This window comes from Haliaeetus albicilla, chromosome 4 (genome assembly GCF_947461875.1).
Source record: "Haliaeetus albicilla chromosome 4, bHalAlb1.1, whole genome shotgun sequence".
NCBI classification, from domain to species: Eukaryota; Metazoa; Chordata; class Aves; order Accipitriformes; family Accipitridae; genus Haliaeetus; species Haliaeetus albicilla.
In genome coordinates, this window is record NC_091486.1 from 24,933,443 (window position 1) to 24,951,848 (window position 18,406).

At 40.2% G+C, this 18,406-nt stretch overlaps 1 protein-coding gene and 1 long non-coding RNA gene across 7 annotated transcripts in view; one reads left to right on the forward strand and one right to left on the reverse strand.

The window, feature by feature from the left end:
- Positions 1-11,987, reverse strand: part of OLA1 (Obg like ATPase 1) — a 104,104-nt gene extending 92,117 nt beyond the window's left edge. The window contains exons 1-3 of one of the 6 annotated variants that reach the window (XM_069781454.1): positions 11,848-11,987; positions 11,419-11,519; positions 9,734-9,877 (exon numbers count right to left, since the gene is read on the reverse strand). In XM_069781454.1, coding sequence (XP_069637555.1) covers positions 9,734-9,877; positions 11,419-11,519 — 245 coding nt within the window. In that variant the 5' untranslated portion in view covers positions 11,848-11,987. Of the gene's footprint in view, positions 1-9,733; positions 9,878-11,418; positions 11,520-11,842 lie in introns of all 6 variants that reach the window. The other 5 variants (XM_069781455.1, XM_069781459.1, XM_069781457.1 and 2 more) reach the window with 5 other exon arrangements.
- A 322-nt stretch (positions 11,988-12,309) lies between these two features.
- On the forward strand, positions 12,310-15,091 carry LOC138685104 (uncharacterized). The gene is made up of 2 exons (XR_011324336.1): positions 12,310-13,752; positions 14,279-15,091. It is a non-coding gene; the product is annotated as an uncharacterized lncRNA (long non-coding RNA).
- The last annotated feature ends 3,315 nt before the right edge of the window (positions 15,092-18,406 follow it).

Sequence of the window (18,406 nt, forward strand, 5' to 3'; positions counted from 1 at the left end):
CAAATTACTTTTCAAAATCCAGCTGAGTCAGGAAAAAAACCACACTAAAACTTTGTGATAAGGTGTTGACTAAAAGCACCTTCATATGGTCTATGCAAATGACAACGCCATCATAAACAGTGGCAGAGACAGAACCACACTGAAATGCTGCAAATTCCTCACTTGCAAAAGACCAGAACCCACACACCATGATCATCAAGATCTCCAGCCTTATGGCTTCAAAATAAGTAACTGGAACACTACTTAATTTCCATCGAACACTTTAAAGTTACCACAATTATATTTCATTAGCACTATGCTAAGATTAATACAACTGTTCACTATTTTACTGACAGTAAGTATAATGGAAAACACCCAAATCCCTAGCTTTAATAAAAACAATGAGAAGGTTGTGACTTACACTACAAAGTCTGCATGAGCATACAGTGCCGATCTGTAAAGCAGTGAAAAGCTTTCTTTATGGTGAGTGTTCTTCAACATGAGATTCAAATCCAAAGATATAAATCCTGTGGTCTACCTTAAGATGTCTTTTCCAGAGACCTACCATTGCAGTACTGCTCACAGACGGAAGCAGCCACATAGGTGTGAATGCGTGCTAGGGATGACCTAGCCAGTGACCTCCTAGCCAACCCTATACAGAAACCTTCTCTGAACAGTGTTACACTTCTGAAGTCTTTATTGTCCACAGCCCAAACTGAGCTTTATTTTTATTAGTGTGACAGCCTGCTGATAAATATATTGGGTTTTTCAAATATTGAAATATTTGACAGCATGACAAATCTGTAACAGCAGAAACTCCACTAGCATCAGAAAAACACCCTTCTCTTCTTATCCTGATGCCTGGTATGGCACCTATGGCCTAGACAGAAAAAGCTGTAGTTATGGAAATCTATGGATCATTGTCTCTGCTCAGAGCAAGGGCTTAAGTAGAACAGAACAAGTTTCCAATTATTTTTTTTAGTGCTGTCCCACTTCCATTTGACTGCAAATAACACAACACACAGTTTAATATTAGCAGATGCGCTGCCTCACTTGAAATGAGCTCCTTAATATGGGAAGAGATGATCCATTAGAGTCTGTCTTAGTATGCAACATATTTCTGGAAGTGTGGTGACCTAAAAGCAAAAGATCTTATCCCACTTTTGTTTTTGATCTTCCTCTAACACTTCCCAAGAAAAATGGTTTCTTTCAAGTAAACTAATTTCACAATACAAGATCTGGACAAAATCTTTTTCTTTACCAAGGTAAAGTTCAAAGTATCACTAAACCTGTCAGGTGTAATAAATTAGGAACTCCATGACATGTTTCATGTCATTAATACCTTTGTGATGCGCTTAGAATAACAGAACACAATACCCAGAAGGGTGAGTTTAAAAAAAAACGCAAGAAAATATTTACAACACAGCATGAGTTACTTCAATTCAGATACACAGTATGTTGACTTACAGCTTTAAACTTCACTAGGCCCATGAAAAGAAGGGCCCATCCTTGGGAAGACAGATGTGTACTCTAAGTTAAAGCTGTTGAATGCAGTAGAAAGAACATGAATATAAGTACATTCTGAAGTAAACAAACTTTGAAAATATCACTTTTTTGTCCCACTATGGTTTTCTTAGCAAACTATCTTTTTTTAACTACCAGTAAACAAACTCAAACAAAACCAGCAAATCCCTAACACACTACCAACAGTAATGCACATTCTGAAGACAGAAACCAATAACTCTTCTAATGCATTAACTCAATAACTCCTTTTGCCTTACAGAACCACAGAGCTAATACATACCTCAGAAGGAACAGCAGCAACTTCCCAGTCAGAATTGTTATCATTCCTTGCTTTTTGACACATAACTAAGTCAACAGCAAGGTAGAAAAATGTCACTCTTTAAAGCACTTCTCCATTGTCATTTTAAACTGTGTTTTAAGAAAAACAAAGGTGGTGTTAGAAATGTTCTTCTATGCTCCCCTCTCACCATTCTGGTAGGATTAACTTCCTGGCCAGCCATCAGAAGAACTCACTTTCACTACAAAGATGCCACATTAGAGCAAGACAGGTACCTTCATATGCAGATGGACCACTCTAACACCAGAATCAACCTCATTTGCTAGACAATGGAAAGAAAACCCCAGCACATTTATTTCACAGTTGACTAATAGGAGCAAGAGACCTTTGAAGACAAGTATCTGGGTTTCCAGGATGTTTTTTCACCTTCATCTTCGGTACCACAAAGCTTACACTCTAAGCAAAATAAAACCATCCTCATTCTTCGCAGCCCCCTTCCTAAGCCTAAATCTCTATTTCATCGTAGAAAGATAAATACAGAGAAAAGTAGAAAAAGGCACAAACTAATCACACTTGACTATGGTCTGAAGGACAAAGAATAAACATTATGAAACTAAACAAGCAGAAAACACTACAAAGAATGGGGGAAAAGAACCATGTTTCTCAAGTGTGGTTTAGTTCTTTTAAATGTAGAAGACTTAACTGGATTGTTCTTTTTTTTCCCCTCCTCTTCTAAACAGATTAATTTCCATTTCTTAAGATTCGTTAGTCAGCATTAGCATAATTTCACTGAGCCTCAATGATCATCAGGAACAGGTGGCATCAACTGATCATTTGTACAAATCAGTGTAACACCAATCTACCATAAAGCATGTCACAGGAATTTTTAATATGAAACAGATTACCAAATCCAGAAGTATCTCTATATTTTAAGCGTAGGTACAATCCTTAAGCGAGGATTTTTTACCTCATTAGAAATACAGCAACAGTGTTTTTGTGTTAGCATACTACCTTCACTGTATGAGCTACTGTGCAACAAAAATGTCATGGTTTAACCCCAGCTGGCAACACAGCTGCTCACTCACCTCCCTCACAGTGGGATGGGGGAGAGAATCAGAAGGGTAAAAGTGAGGAAAAACTCATGGGTTGAGATAAAAACAGTTTAATAGGTAAAGCAAATGCCACACACGCAAACAGAGCAAAGCAAGGAATTCATTCACCACTTCCCATCGGCAGGCAGGTGTTCAGCCATCTCCAGGAAAGCAGGCCTCCATCACATGTAACGGTTACTTGGGAAGACAAATGCCATCACTCCAAATGCCCCCCCCTTCCTCCTTCTTCCCCCAGCTTTATAATATATTGAGCATGATGTCATATGGTCTGGAATATCCCTTTGGTCAGTTGGAACCAGCTGGTCAGTCCCAGCTGTGTCCCCTCCAAACTTCTTGTGCACCCCCAGCCTCCTCGCTGGTGAGGTGGGGTGAGAAGCAGAAAAGGCCTTGACTCTGTGTAAGCACTGCTCAGCAGTAACAAAAACATCCCTGAATTATCAACACTGTTTTCAGCACAAATCCAAAATATAGCCCCATACTAGCTACTATGAAGAAAACTAACTCTATCCCAGCCAAAACCAACACAAAAATGCACAAGACTTGCTGGGCCAAAGAAAGTAATTTTGTAGTCCAGTGGTTAGGGTACTTACTCAGGAATGAGAGACTTACACATCCATATGGTTATGCATTTTGCAGGGGAGGAGGCCTATTTCTCACCAACTTTGTTTCAAACTTCTGTCCAAAACAGTTATTTAGACAGGCAAGAGGTGTTTTTTTACCTGACCTGTTTGTTCAGTGCAGTAGTACCATGCAACCACTTACCTTTTTTCCTTTAAAATGCACACATATATGGTATCCGCAATTTGTTATGCACATATTTTATTTTTCTAAAATTTGAGGGGAAGAGGCATACATTTATTTCTTGAGTTTCCACAAGTAATTGTTTAGTTGAGAAACCTCACAGGCAGTATACACCTGGAACTTTGACTTAGACTGAAACAGCATGACAAAAATGCTGTTTCTCTCCCTGGGTTTTTATTCTTCTAGGTTTCCACAGTCTCTCTTCTCCAATGAAAACAATACCTCAGTGATTTCTCTGCAGCATTTACTACAGTTTATTACAATCTCGCATCCACCAGGAGGCCCTGGAAAGCCACACGACAGCTTCAAGTAAGTTCAAATACAGCAATTTTCCAGGAAGCCTGGTTGATAATTACCATAACACACTTGTTTTTTATTAATTTCTTGAATAGTTCAAGAAACTTCTCTCAAGTCAAACTCTACCTGATCCTAGGTCCCACATACCAAGACAACCAGTTTCTTCAGTATTAGGGTAAAATGTCCAGCTCCCCTTTTCTCTTTGGTAAAGCCAAATGTGCTACTCATCTCCTGGTTCCAGCACAGGCTCTTCCACCTTTAAAAGCTGTTATTTGAAATCTGTTAGAAAGGGGAAACTCTTCTTCCTTCCCAAAAATTCATACAACTTAAGTAGGAGTCATCTGTTAAGAGTTCACAAATGACATGAAGTAAAAGTAGTAACATAGAAGGAGAACATGTATATTGTGACAAATTCTTAGAAAGCCACTCAACTCTCAGACTGTCCTCACCACTATTTTTGGCTCATTTCCAAACAGAAAAGGAACAGTTCACAGTCCCTCTCTCTTCCAGGAGACTGTACTCCCTATTACAGCTTCTGCAGTCAATCTTGCAAGCAGTTTTGACCAATGTAAGCAAAATACCTCACAGAGCAATTAAAGGAATCTGCTTCTGAAGAACTAGGTACTGCAGATGAACCTTGGTCATTTCTATGCAAGAACAATTTGATAAATAGCATTTTATCCATGGTACTGACAAAAAAGACTTCAACCTAATAGCACATGAACCAGAAGTGAAAAATCTACTAATTAAATTTTACTTACATGAATTATAAAAAGGTAGAAGATTCAGTGTGGATTGACACATACTCAGTGTCCCGTGTATATCAAACACCTGCATTCTCAACCTACTCAGTAAGTTATTACACCAACAAAATACCACTAATTAAACTTTGCCTTCTCCCACCAGGCAGAAGAGATGGCTCAAGTCACTCCTACTTACAGTCTCTCATTCACTGCTGGAAAATTATTCATCTGCAATGCTAGAACAAGCATCACCGCCAAGCTGATTTACACAGGCTCAGAACTAACTGAAGAGCAGGCAAACTCAGTAACACCAAAGAAAGCAGCACATTAACAACAGGACATACTGCCAATTTTCAGTTGTTTTCCGTAAAAAATGGGATTCTCTTACAGATGCTGATATGCCAGAGTTACATTGAGCTAAACTATTCATGTTTCACTCTGGAATTACAGGTGGTTTTCATTTACATAAATTCTTTTTTTAAGCCTAGATTAAGTCCCACATGATGTCATTCAAAAAGTCCCACTGCTGATCTGGTTTCTAGGCAGTACTTTCCACCAGCCAATTACATAATTTTGACTTCAAAAACTTTATCAAGTACCTCAGTATGCTATCCTACAGTAAGTGCAAGAGAACTTTTATTTAACATTACGCAGGACTTTCATGACCTAGACAACAATGGAAGTTACTCAGATTTAGTTCAGTAACCATCACTTCAGCACTAAAGATCTGAACGCGTGAATTTTAACAGTCTACAATGCAACCGAACAAACCAAAGCAATTAGCTGACAAAAAGGACAGAGATCCCGAAGTACACTGGACACTGCTAGAGCTGAAGAGGGGTAGTTGCACTTTACATATTATCCTCTTGAGAGATAACCAGGATTGCTTTAAAATTTAAGTTTGAAAAGGACATCCAAGATAAATTAAAAACAATCTAAGTTAAATAGAAATGTTTATGGTTGCAATAAGCATTGTGTTTTGTGAATACATATGTGCAAGGCAACACACCCACTTACAGGTACAAACAAACGAGGAATTAAATGAATACTGGTAACTTGAGAACAGATGAACCAAACTACTTACATTTTACACATTCCTGCTTATCATCTCATTTGATTTTAACCAGAGGAGGAAGCAGAAACATACACTTTAAAAATCACTTTTTTTATTAATGTCTTCACACAGGTTGATTACTATCAGCCAATACAGTCCTTCAGTTTTAACCATTTACAGTTAAAACATAGCTTAGGCTTACATCGCTTCTACCCGAGTATTTCTTTCAGTTAATCGTATAGTTTAAAGTTAAGAAGAAAGAATGCAAATAATTGCAGTGAGGAGATTATTTGGGACATAAAATTTAAAAAAAAAAAGTAAATAACGGTTTCCTCCACCCCCTCACTCAAAATAATTTTGAGGCTTGAATTAAATGTCACCACTGAGAAACATCTCCTGCTCAGGCACAGTACACTACAGCTGTGCTAGTAGGCAGGACCATACAGGCTAAGCCTAGTGGGTATATATACTCAGAGGCTTTCAAGATATTTGTGAGTTATGACACAAATCACTTGTCCAAATGACATCAGTTTGACATACTTACACTAAAAAATATTTTTAGGCTTAAGGTGACAAAGCAGCATCTTAATGAAATTTAGAACAAAAAATGCAAAAGAATAGCTTTATTAAGTTACTAAACTTTCTTTAGATGTGCTATACACACGGTTCTTTTCTTCTGTAAGAAACCTATCACTTCTAAACACAAAATGTTCCGTTAAAATTAACAGATCAACTGTTTCTGGATTCCAAGTCCCAATTTTCAAGGCAGGAGCTACCTGCTGAGATGAATAATATCTCTTTTCTATTTTAGAATTAGCAGATCTCATTCTCTACTACCTGCTTAAGATTCATAGATTGGGGCGAGGGGAGGAGGGGGACACCTTTCTGCTTTAGTTCCTGCCGAAGTGAACCAGTTCAAGGAAAATATTCTCTTTCCAATTACTATATTAGAACTAATTCAATCATTACTCTGTCAAACCTTGCCTGAAAGTACCATGTCGGGGGAACAGTGGTAGGAGGACAACAAAATAAAAAGCGAAGAGTCTATCTTTTCTGAAAAAGCTACATGTTGGCACAATGTAACAAATATGAGTTTTCACTGAATACTGTATAAAAGTTAGAACAAACAAGTAAGTAGCTTAAATACATAAATTAAGTTAGTAACAGAATATAAGCTAAGACCTTAAAGTAACAAGCACTCAGAATTGTTTTTAATATATTAAGGTCTCTTCTTTTTTTTAATATCCACAATTTCATTCACACCAGAAAGCGAGCAATAGGTAACATTAAAGCTCAAGGAAATTTGCTCATCTAACTTATTTAGCAACAACACAGTAGTTTTTACTGAAAGTTCTTGGAGCCCACCTTCTGTGTACAGTCTATATCACTGAACTTACTTATTGTAAACAGTCATATACATCATCCACTGTTGCAGAAAGAAAAAAGCATAGGTTGTAAGTTCTGACAGTGTACCTTAATCTATTAAGTACAGATTTACCTTTACCTAACAGTGTCTAAATTGTTGCCTACATGATACCATTTACAAACATTTACATTTCCAATTAAGTAATACCAGTCAGCTTTCAGTATGGGCTAGCAAGCAACTGCACACCAGTCCCATCCAACCTGATGCTTTCTTCTTTTGGAGATAGGATCTTCAAGCAACAAACGGTACCTGAAGAGCCTAACTCTTTCACCGATGGCAAAACAGCTGCAAACTCATACTAGCAATATTCTCAGCAATAGAGTCCGTCTCTCTGTAGCAGCAGCAATCACAGGTCAGTGTGACAGACAGCGACTGCCAACCCAGCCCAGTCCTGCTCTTCCCTTGCTCACAGCAGGCATCAAGACAAGATCACTTTGGCCTGTCATACATTATTTTAGTTAAGACAAAGTCCCCTTTTTTTCTTTCCCACCTCCCAACAATGACCACAGTTATGTGATGACTAAGTGTAACATATGGGAAATAAAAACCTGAATGCTTTAGATTTTAAAAGACAATAACCTTGAGGCTAGACAAGGGTCTAATTTAAAGAGAACTCACTGTTTATAAAACATTCTGCATGCACATATTGACTACATCTACTAATCTGAACAAGTAGAAAATTAACACAGAACATATTACATAAAGATGAAGAACAAAATCAAGACTACACAAGAGAAATTAAGGAATTTAAATTACAATTCACTTGTATATCTTCATGACCATAGCCTTCTTTTCCCGAGTCTCAGACAGACAAGCACAAACAGCCCAAGAAGAGTTACTTCAGTCTACCGTGCTACTGAATTATCACTGCTTTATTACTGTTACAGTGAAATATTAAAATCATATAAGCAGCACAAGTTGAACTCAGGAGCTAAAACTACCCACTAATCCCCACATCCATTGATTTTAACAAATACTCTCCTTAAAAAGTCAAAAGACCTTTCAAATGAAAGCTGATTTACTATTTATAACCAGCTGCTTATCCAATTCAGTACATTTCCTGAACACAGATTCAGTAAATATATTATTTTCTTTAATATTTAGGGTGATATTTTTTTCCAGAGAGACAGAGAGAGTTTGCCAATCTGAGAACACGTGTACAGGTATTTACAATCTTAGCACTCCTTCTAAGGATAGACGGCCAAAGGCAGGATGAGGGGAGAGGTAATAATCTGCCACTTCAACTATTAATTTAGACATAGCCAGTCATAGCTAAGTGACAAGAAATAGAGATTACTGATGAGGCCAAAGCAGCAATAACACTACAATTTAGAACAAATTTGTCAACAAAACTTAAAAGTCACACCATTATCGCTGCACGATCAACAGCCAGAAAGTTTTGTCTCAAATTCAGCAGAGTTTTGGTTTCTGACCCATACAGCAACAAGTACACTTAATATTCACTTGAGCAGGAAAAACAGGGTAACACGTTATAACAATCCACCTAAACAAACACCTCCCTATTAATGCATTTTTCAGTGTTTAAAAAGTGCACAGGAATTACAGATGGAAGCAACTTGTTCAGACCTGAAAATTAAGTTAACAAATGGATTTTTGATCAGTGACTAATCAATCTTTTTTAATTGTGGGTGTGATCTGGCTCTACAACTGAGGCCTGAGTGTTGAACAAAAGCACAGACGTGCATGCTAATTTGCCCTATGATTTATGTACGCTCACTTTATTCAAGATACCTCTGCAAGTAACTGCAAATTGAAATTAACAAGTTGCATCTATTTACATTTCTGTTTTCTGAAAGCACTGTAGTTTTGCTGTTCAAGCAAAAATCCAGTTACCACACTGAACATATAAAGCAGATTACAGACACAGTCAATAGCTAAAACCATTGATGTGACAAAATTAATACACTCCTAGAATAAGGAAACAATTAGAAGAGACATATTGTAGGAATATCCCTGAGTATACCAGGTAACAAGTAGCAAAGCCTATAAAAAGGAGAGAAAGAATCGGGAGAAAAAAGGCTGCCCATAAAGCTTACTGTCAAAAGACGGAGGACACAAGTATGTTGATATTTGTTCGGCTACCTACAGCATACACAGTATTCTGAACAATGCAAAATACAGGGTGGATATTTTACAAATGAGCAACTTCATGACAGATTACGTCCACTACTGTTCATTTTCCAAATCTCTTCAGAAGATCCTCCAAGTCACCTGGGAGCCACTACCTTCAAAGACAGGAATACCAAGCACCAAACAGTGCTGAGCAATGACTAGTAGCATCTAGATTTCTCATTCTCATACCACAAAGGTCATATTCAGGTCCGGGGGGGGGGGGGGGGGGGGGTATAATCTAGGTACATATGTAATTTCACATTCTAAAACAGGTGTCAGTAAAAAGTTAAAGACATTATAGTTGCATTAAACTTCTATGAAAAGTTTGGGTTCAGTAATACTATTTTGGCTGCTTAACTGAAGAAAAATGTAAAGAATTTGAGTTACCTTGGAGGTTTGTGATACTGGCATAGGAAGTCAAACCTGTCATCTGGCACAGGTACTCGACTCTCATTTGGATCAATAGTACAGAAAGGAAAATTTTCTGCTGCTGCTTGACTCTTTGTTAACACATTGAAAAAAGTTGATTTCCTGTAAACAAAATACACATGTTTTTTAAGTAGTTCAAATCAGAAGCATTTAAAAGGGCTGGATAGAAACACATCTTATTCCAACGCAAAAGCAATACTGGACTTTCCCTTTACTTCAACAGCAGTGACCACTGCCCTGATTCTAGTACAAGACACTTTCAAATATGCATACGGAGTGTCCCATTGAAACCCAATGACGTTTACCTCTCTTCCCTGCCCTTGAAAACTCCTTTAAGTGACCATATTGCACATGTCAGTTAGCAAAGAAATTTTCAGTCAAAAGCAAAGTACAGCTCTAATGGTCACTACTCATTTTCCTCAAGCACAAAGCAGGAAACCGATAAGGATGCTTGAAACTTAAGTTGTTGCTAAGAGAGAGTTCTTATTCAACTCCTGAATCTTCTACAATAAATATTCTGGGTTTTGGGGAAGGGAGGGTGGTGTTTATTTTCACATAACTTCTCAGCCACTGGAAAAAAAAACAAATTGAAAGCTGCCCTGCATACAGCCAGCATGCTCAAAAGTCAGTCACAATTTCCTTTGAAAGTTACATCATAACATAACTGCAAATGCTATTTTTCCCCATTGAGATGTTATACAATGTTACTGCTAATTATTTCTTTTCTGGTGTGCAGCTTACCTACACCCTGAAAACTAAAATAAATAACCAAAAGACAAGAAAGCATAACTTATTGCTCTGAGACATGCTCAAAGACTTTTCCTCTAATTTTTTAAAGATTTAAAGTTTGAGAGTGCTGCTAACTTCTTTTAGTAAATATGATACACAAATTAATACCAATAGTTTCACACAGATATTCTCCAGGTAATTCATCATCCTTTTTAAGTGCCTTAAGTATAGCTCCTTTGAGGACCTATAACAACTACGGATGAGAAGCATGACAGAGAACAACGATTTATCTTCCACCACCTTTCCCAAACTGTAACTTACACAACTTTTTTCATTACAAACTCTGAAGAAGCTTCAAGAATGGAAGTCCTCTTCACTGCTAATGACACATATGGTATCATTAACTCCTTCCTGTGCACATCATCCTCTCCAAAAAAATAAAACATAAAAGGAACTTGTATGCATATGTATTTGGATTAAAAAGTGCATTACACATACACAACAGTGGATGTAAGGAAATGCAAAAGACATAGTACTTTATAAAGCATAGCAATTGCCAAGACATTTTTTTCTTCTTTTAGTTCCTCACTATTATCTTGTCCAGACTTGCACATACCAGCCTCACGCTACCCAAGTGTTTTGCGTCACTCCAGCTATACGTAGTTCAAGCTAAAGATGCAAGTCTATCACTGAGCAAAAAGACTTAGATCGTCTCCCTCAGCTCGTACAGGCGAGCCATCTACATCTATATACATCTACAGGCGCCTCTCTTCACCCAGAAACTGTGCCGGGTCACTCTACCTGGAGCAGAAGCAAACTCGAGGAGAACGGGGAGCCCCAGCCTGCCGGGCGGTCCCGGCCCGCTCCTCCGCCCCGCCGCCGGCCCCCAGCCCCGCGCTGCCCTGACCACCTACCCAACGTTTGGCAGCCCGACGATCCCGATCTTCAGGGACGTCCCAAACCTTCCGATGATCGGGTGCGATTTAACGCCGTCGCCTCCCTTTTTCGGGGGCATCTGAAAGCACAGAGGAGGGCACGATGAAGGCCCCGCCACAGCCCAGGGTCCCGCCGCGCACCCTCCACCCCGTCTCCTCCCGGCGGGGGACGCTCCCGGTAGAGCTCGGCGGCCGAGCCGGGGCCTCCGCCTCGAAAAGGCCGAAGAGGAGAAACACCCACCCCCGCCCCGCGCTGCCAACCGGAGGCCCCGGCAACCCCTGAGTCCGGCCCCGGCGGTTCCCTCACCGCACTCCCTCCCCCCCCCCCCCCCCAGCCCGGCGGAGGGACGTGAGGCCGACAGAGGAGGAGGAGGAGGAAGAAGAGGAAGAAAGAGCGAGCGGGCTCACCTCACCTCAGCTGGCGGAGCCGGGCTGCGCGGCCCCCGCCTGAGAGGAAGAAGGCGCGAGCGGCCGCTGGCACGCGGACACGCCGGCGGAACAGGCGGGGCCGAGGCCGCCCATTGGCCGGCAGCGTCGCGAGGGGAAAGGTCACGCCGGGGGGAGGGCGGCGATGGCGGGGGGAGGGCGGCGATGGCGGGGGGAGGGCGGCGATGGCGGGGGGAGGGCGGCGATGGCGGGGGGAGGGCGGCGATGGCGGGGGGAGGGCGGCGATGGCGGGACGCGGCGGCGCGGAGCGCCATCGCCGCCCTCCCTCTCACCTTCCCCTCCTCCAAACCCCTTCCTAGGCATCCGTGGTGTTAAGGGGTGGCGGCACCGGAGGTGGCCGTCGGAAAAAAAAAAGTGAATGAACGTCGTTCAGGTGGCGTTCTAGCCGAGCGTTAATTGCATCGACTTAATGAAGTCCCTCGAACGGCGGCTCGTTTACTGTAGGGCAACCCGCAGATAGCGCGTACGCTAGTTTAAGGAAGAGCGTACGCAGAGGAGAGGCGGCCGTGCCGCAAGATGTGCGCAAGTCCTAGAATTTAATATAATTCAAACATTAATGTTTCCTTCGTCAATAATAAATTATCTTACCTTCTTGGTAGAATAAGGCTCGATACAAACATATGGAAGAGGAGTGGTAGGAACCGATGTTGATGTTTGTCCGCTGTGATTGCAGAGACCCAAAGCCGGCGCGATGCCGGTTACTCCCCGGGTTGCCAGTTCGGTGCCGTGCGGCTCTGGGGCTCAGGGCAAGGCCGGTGCTGGTGGCTGTTGGGCTCCCACAGCCGGTGGGAGGGCTAGTGGCCACAGCAGCGAGCCCTGAAGAGAACACTGGCCACCCAGAGCTTCATTCCTGCAAGAAGCAGTTGGCCGCCCGCCCTCTCCGTCCCCTCTCCCAAAAATCAGTGAGGCGCAGAGCCATGCCTCTGGAAAGAAGTGCCAAGTGGTGAAATTGGTCAAAAAAAAGGCGATGGGGCAAAAAAACCACCAAACCGGCGCTGCGTGAGGTGCAAAACCAGCCTGAGGAATCCGCATGGAAAAGAGGCATCCTCCCAGGGTTCCTCACCCTCTCCGGCCCTAGGAGTAGGACAAGGTCTTCACTGGCCCCGGGTATCTCCAGAGTACGGGTGACAAGACTCACTGAGGTATATACCCTTCTCGCCACTGTGTGTAACCCTTTCTCTGAGGGATGGTTCCCTGGCCGTTCGCCGGCGCGCACACAGCGTGGGAATAAGGCACAAACAGGACGGGCAGAAGCACTCTTGCAGCCCTGGGTGCGTGGCGCAATGAGCCGTCTGGGGGGTTTTCCCCTAACAGCTTGTAAGAGTTAACTGTTACCTGCTGTCAGGACGCCCAGCTACTTTACAAAAGTGGGTATTTGCATTCTTTCTGTACAGAAAACTGGAACGTGGGGAAAAGCCATTTAATATCCCAGGCCCGGTGACTCAGAGCTGGAGGCAAGAGCAGAACCCCAGGGAGAGTTGCTGCAGATGAGTCGTCCAACCTCGGCCTCCAGGAGAGGAGCACTAAACCCTGCTGTGGTGGTTCTGTCCAGCCGAATCCACCCAAATGGGCAGGAGGAAGTAAAGGGCCTGCAAGAGTTTACAATTGTGCTAGAAAAATTATCTCCACACAGGGGTTCCATTTAACCTGTAAATAGGAATTTAGCTTAATGAGTGATCATTAGTATAATAACCTGCATTTTTGCTGCTTCAGCAGTGGCTCTACAAAATCAATTTTGCTGTCCCTAAGAAGAAGAACATAGGAATGCAAAGCCTGTTTATTCAGTCTTCGGATGCAAGGCTAGATTTGACCCTCAGGTCACTTCTGGGAAGAAGCAACCGGTTTCGAAGTCAGTATTGCTAGGAGGTATGAGGTAACACAGCATGTAAATTTAGGGCTACACTGACAGTTCTCGGAATAAAGATTTCTTTTTCCATTTGCTGTTTCAAACAAACAAGTATATAATTTTAATCTGTAAACAGAATTAAGATCATTAACCATCTGTAAGAGTCATTAAGATCACCGATTCCCCTGCATAGCATTATTTTGATTATGTAATTTGTACAGAAAAAAGATTTTAAATTAATATGAGTCAATAGTGATTACATCTTGTCTGCATTCTGTGTCTAGATCAATTTTTTCTTCTGTCATAAATCTGTGCTAACGTTGTCTTCAGAAACTACCAGGAATGTAAATACTTGCCTTAGTTGTATGTGCAGTTTCCTTTTGTGAGTCTTTTAAAATATTTTAACTGAAAAATAATTCCTTTTTCATCTAACTTTATCTAAGTTCTGTTAAAAGAATTTGCCAGCAAGAAAACAACAATTCTCTCAACCTAAATTGGCCCTGTCAAAATATGTGATGCTATTATTTAGGATGTCCTTCTCTACAGGCTTTTTTAGTGAACGTGAACTCCAAAAGCTTTCTGAGATGATTATGGCTTGCAAGGAAACTGTGAACAAGAACCTGAACCCTTGTGGAAATAATAACGTAAATGAAAGGGAAGCATCAAGGCACAAAGAGTAACACTGTTCACTGCACATAGAGACGTGGGCTCAGATTTCCTGGTCGTCTGTTTCCTGACCCAACAATCCTGCACCAGAGCGGGAAGCACTGGAAAGGTGAAATACCCAGTGGCCAGGGAAGTGCCCTGAGCATCCATATGCTTTTTGGACTCAGAGGAGCTCCGGTGGTGTGGCACACTACTGGACTTTTGCTCATGCTTTTCTAGATATTTATAAAGATGGTGTATGGTCAAGAGGAGCCCATTGTAAACACATTGGGATTTATTTATAACAATTGACATGGCAATTTAATAAATAACAAAGTAATCATCCTTTTGAGAGGATGATCTGGGAATAAAATAGAGATTTCAAGAAGAAAAGATGAAACATTTAGAATCTATGAAAAATTAGTTGTGGAATGTTATATAAGTCAGACCAGGACTCTTCAAAAAATTAAAGACATTTTCTTTAACTCAGGCTCCACTTCACCGAACCGTTAAAGACAGGTACCATCAAGTGTTTGCCTGCTAAGAAAATTGAAGGAGAGAAGGCAGTAAAAACTGTTCTTATAGCATGTCCTATTTTAAGTCCATAAGATAAAATTCTCAAAACTTGAAAAACACCAGAGTGAAGGAGTCAAGGTGAGAGTATCATCAGATTATATATCATCTCTGTCACAATAAAAGGAATATAATCTTGAACATTAAAAAAATTTTTTTTTCTTTTTTCTAAGAAAGGACACTTTTACTAAGCCTAATTTGGAATTACACATAAAAAATGGCCATTACAACTTTTTTTTTTCAGTGACATGGGATTTTTGCAACAATATGGTTGAGGAAAAGAATCCCATTATCTGTTCAGAGCTTTTCTATTAGTATAGTGATAATCAGTAATAGTCAGTTCTTGCTGGTAACATGCTTATATGGTTCTTTCTACTCTTAAAATCTCACACGATACATTTAAGAGAAAAAAAAAGAATATCAACCGACAAATTCAGATTAAAATACAGTTACTTCGCTGTTGAATGAAGCCAATGGATTACTAGACCAAACATTCAGAAATACTGAAATTAACCAAAAATATGTATAAATAACTGCAGAGCAGCCCCTGCATCCTCCACAACCCTAAATGACAAACTTCAGTAACCAAAATTAGTTTCCTTTTCAGGAATGGAATAAACATATCTTAGTTTTCCACCCTTCTAAAGTTCAAGACAGCCCACTTTCATGCATACTTGTCCTGAAAGTAGGGTTATGCAACACTATTTCACAGCAACAAGAAGGGATGGATTTGTCTAGCTCTATTAATAAGACCACAAACTTTCTGAAAGGCTACTTTTGGGAGCTTTTCCATTTATTACATTTTCTCAACATCCTAACATTATGTCAGACAATTTTGTTGTCCATCTTTTTAGTGCAGGCATGATAGCTCTCAGAAGATAAACTTTTTGATTGTCTTCTTAAAATAAAAATATTTAACTCTGCTGAATATTTGTCTATGACCAGAAAGTTGGTATTTATCTAGCAGCCAGTTAAGTTTAACTTTTTTTCTCACCAGTTCATAAGCACAATACAGGCACAAGCAGTTTGCTACAAGAAGTAAAGGAGTGTGTGTGTATATAAATATATGTGTGTGTATATATATATATATAAATAATAGAGCCTACAATAGGTATATTTCTGATTTTGTCTATCTGGGAAAACAGCTGAACTCTGGAAGAGAAAAAGAAATTGTTAAGATCCCGACTACTTTTGTTGCTGTACTTCAGTGTGTCTACATATAGTACAAAAGTCAGTGCTGTGTGTGCAAAAATTCGCAAGTTTGAATATAATTTTTTAATTTATGTTCTTCATACAACGTACTGTAATAATGCCTCCCCCCACCCACCCATTAATCTCTATGTCTAGTTTACTGTTAGCATGGCCACTTCGCTAAATGCAGATACAGGACTTTAAAGCATTTGATTCCTTCAGCTAGAAATCGCCTCTTGGCAATGTAACACTTCATCTTGCATGCTTTTGATTTCAAGTTGCTTTTAGAGTCATGGGTTGCCTTACTTGGTTGAATGTTTCTATCCAAATCTGACATAATGGCGAAAACCTCATTTTAAACTGGCATACGTAGTTTAAACCATAAAAGCCTTAACCATATTACATTCAAAACGCATTTTATAAGTTTAATGGAAAAAACATCTAGAGAGCAGTCATCTCAATGTCAACTCTCCAGCACAGAAGCACTGCACAAATACAGCTTATTGTACAGCTGGAACACGCGCAGAAGTCAAACAGCCCTGGAGCAACTCTACCTGATTAAAAACAATGTTTAAGGGAGAGTAATAAAACAAACACCTTGTGGTTTGTGCCACCAACATACTCTTTGCTTTTTGCTGCCCAGAACATGTATTTACTGCAAAGTCACCGTTAACTGCAAAAATAAGTGGTTTTGTAGAACTGAAAGAATAAAGACAGAGCCCCTGATCCTTGCTGTGACCAGGCAACGTTCCGTGCTACCCAGGGGGTGAGAAGAACACAGCTGCTTTTGCACACCACCGCTCCCCAATTGCTTGGGTCCATGCCACTGGGAGGGAACTGGATGGCTCCCAGTAATATCCCAGTAATAAATACACTCAGAGCTAAAAAGAAACACTATTCAAGGGCACGGTCTAAACTAAATGGTGTTCATTGAGTTCTGTGAAGTTTAACGGTAGTCATCACGTGGCTGAACTGTGCTTTAATACAGTATTTTTAAATGTTATGTTTGGTAGGGTTCAATAGGGTTTGTTCTTTTAACTGTGGATTCATCCTTTTTCATAGAGAATCGAACCTCATACCGTTCTTTATACGCTTAAACTCATACTATACTTTGCGTTTTATATTTACTCACTTTCATGCTTTTGTATTGTGCTAACTGTCCCTATTTTAAGAATGCTAATCGGTTGTTAAGGATGTTAGTGCTGCTCCAAAGTCAGTCAGGATTGCTGTGGTGGCATAAGGCATCTCTCACCCCTTTCTGCAATATCCCAGACTTTGGCAGTCGAGAAGCATATAATGCAGAACAGTCTGATCTGCCATATATTAATAATATTTCTAGATCGTGAGTCAGCTGAATTTCATAACTTTAACATGGACGATGTCACTAGCAGGCGTAATGCATACTGAGATTTTCATAGTGAGAATAGTGAAAGACAGATTTGCTCACACAAAGAGAGAAAAGGCCAAGAAGGGAGAGGTACTATAGTAGGAGAAATTACCTGGGAATTAATGAAATTTTAGTTCAAAAATTACACGTCTACTTTGAACTTTTCAGTAGCCTAGCAAAATAACAGTGTAAAAGCAAGTACCAATCTAAAATAAAAATACTTCTGTGATTACTACTAGTAAAAACAGAGAAAAATATCTTAAATTGGGACTGATCATGGAGTGGGCAATACTAGGCTTTTTCTAGGCTTCAAAGATGCTAGGACCATTCTAGCATGACAATATCTTTTTTTTCTACAAATGAAACCCTAAGACATGAAAGGACTGTTAGAAGAAAAGAAATGGTAGTTGTCTCAGACAAAGGTTTAGATTTCATTTTATTTAATGCTGGGGATGGTAGCGCTGAAGTGTGGATTAATCAAGATACTTGATAGTTGAACAACTAAGTATGAGAAAGGAACATGAGTGCAAAATATTTCTTGTGCCTTGAAGGGTATTACTGAACATGGAAGGAGATGCTTTAATCTACAAGTAGAGAGACTTCTATCTCTGAATTTGGGTTATACCTGTATACCTACTTAAAAAAAAAAAACAAACCACCAAAACTGCAATAATGCTGACTAGGAATAAGCCCACAGAAGGACTTATTCTGGAATCTGTTTTCTACAAATCTTTGGGCATGTTCAGCAGCCTGGGAGATACCTGCAAGGAAGAAACTTTAGGGAAAATTATATTTTTTTTCTATAACTTGTCTATAAGCTCTAGATTTTGTGCAAGGTGTGAGTTTGAAGTTACAACATAGAAAGCTAAAATAATATA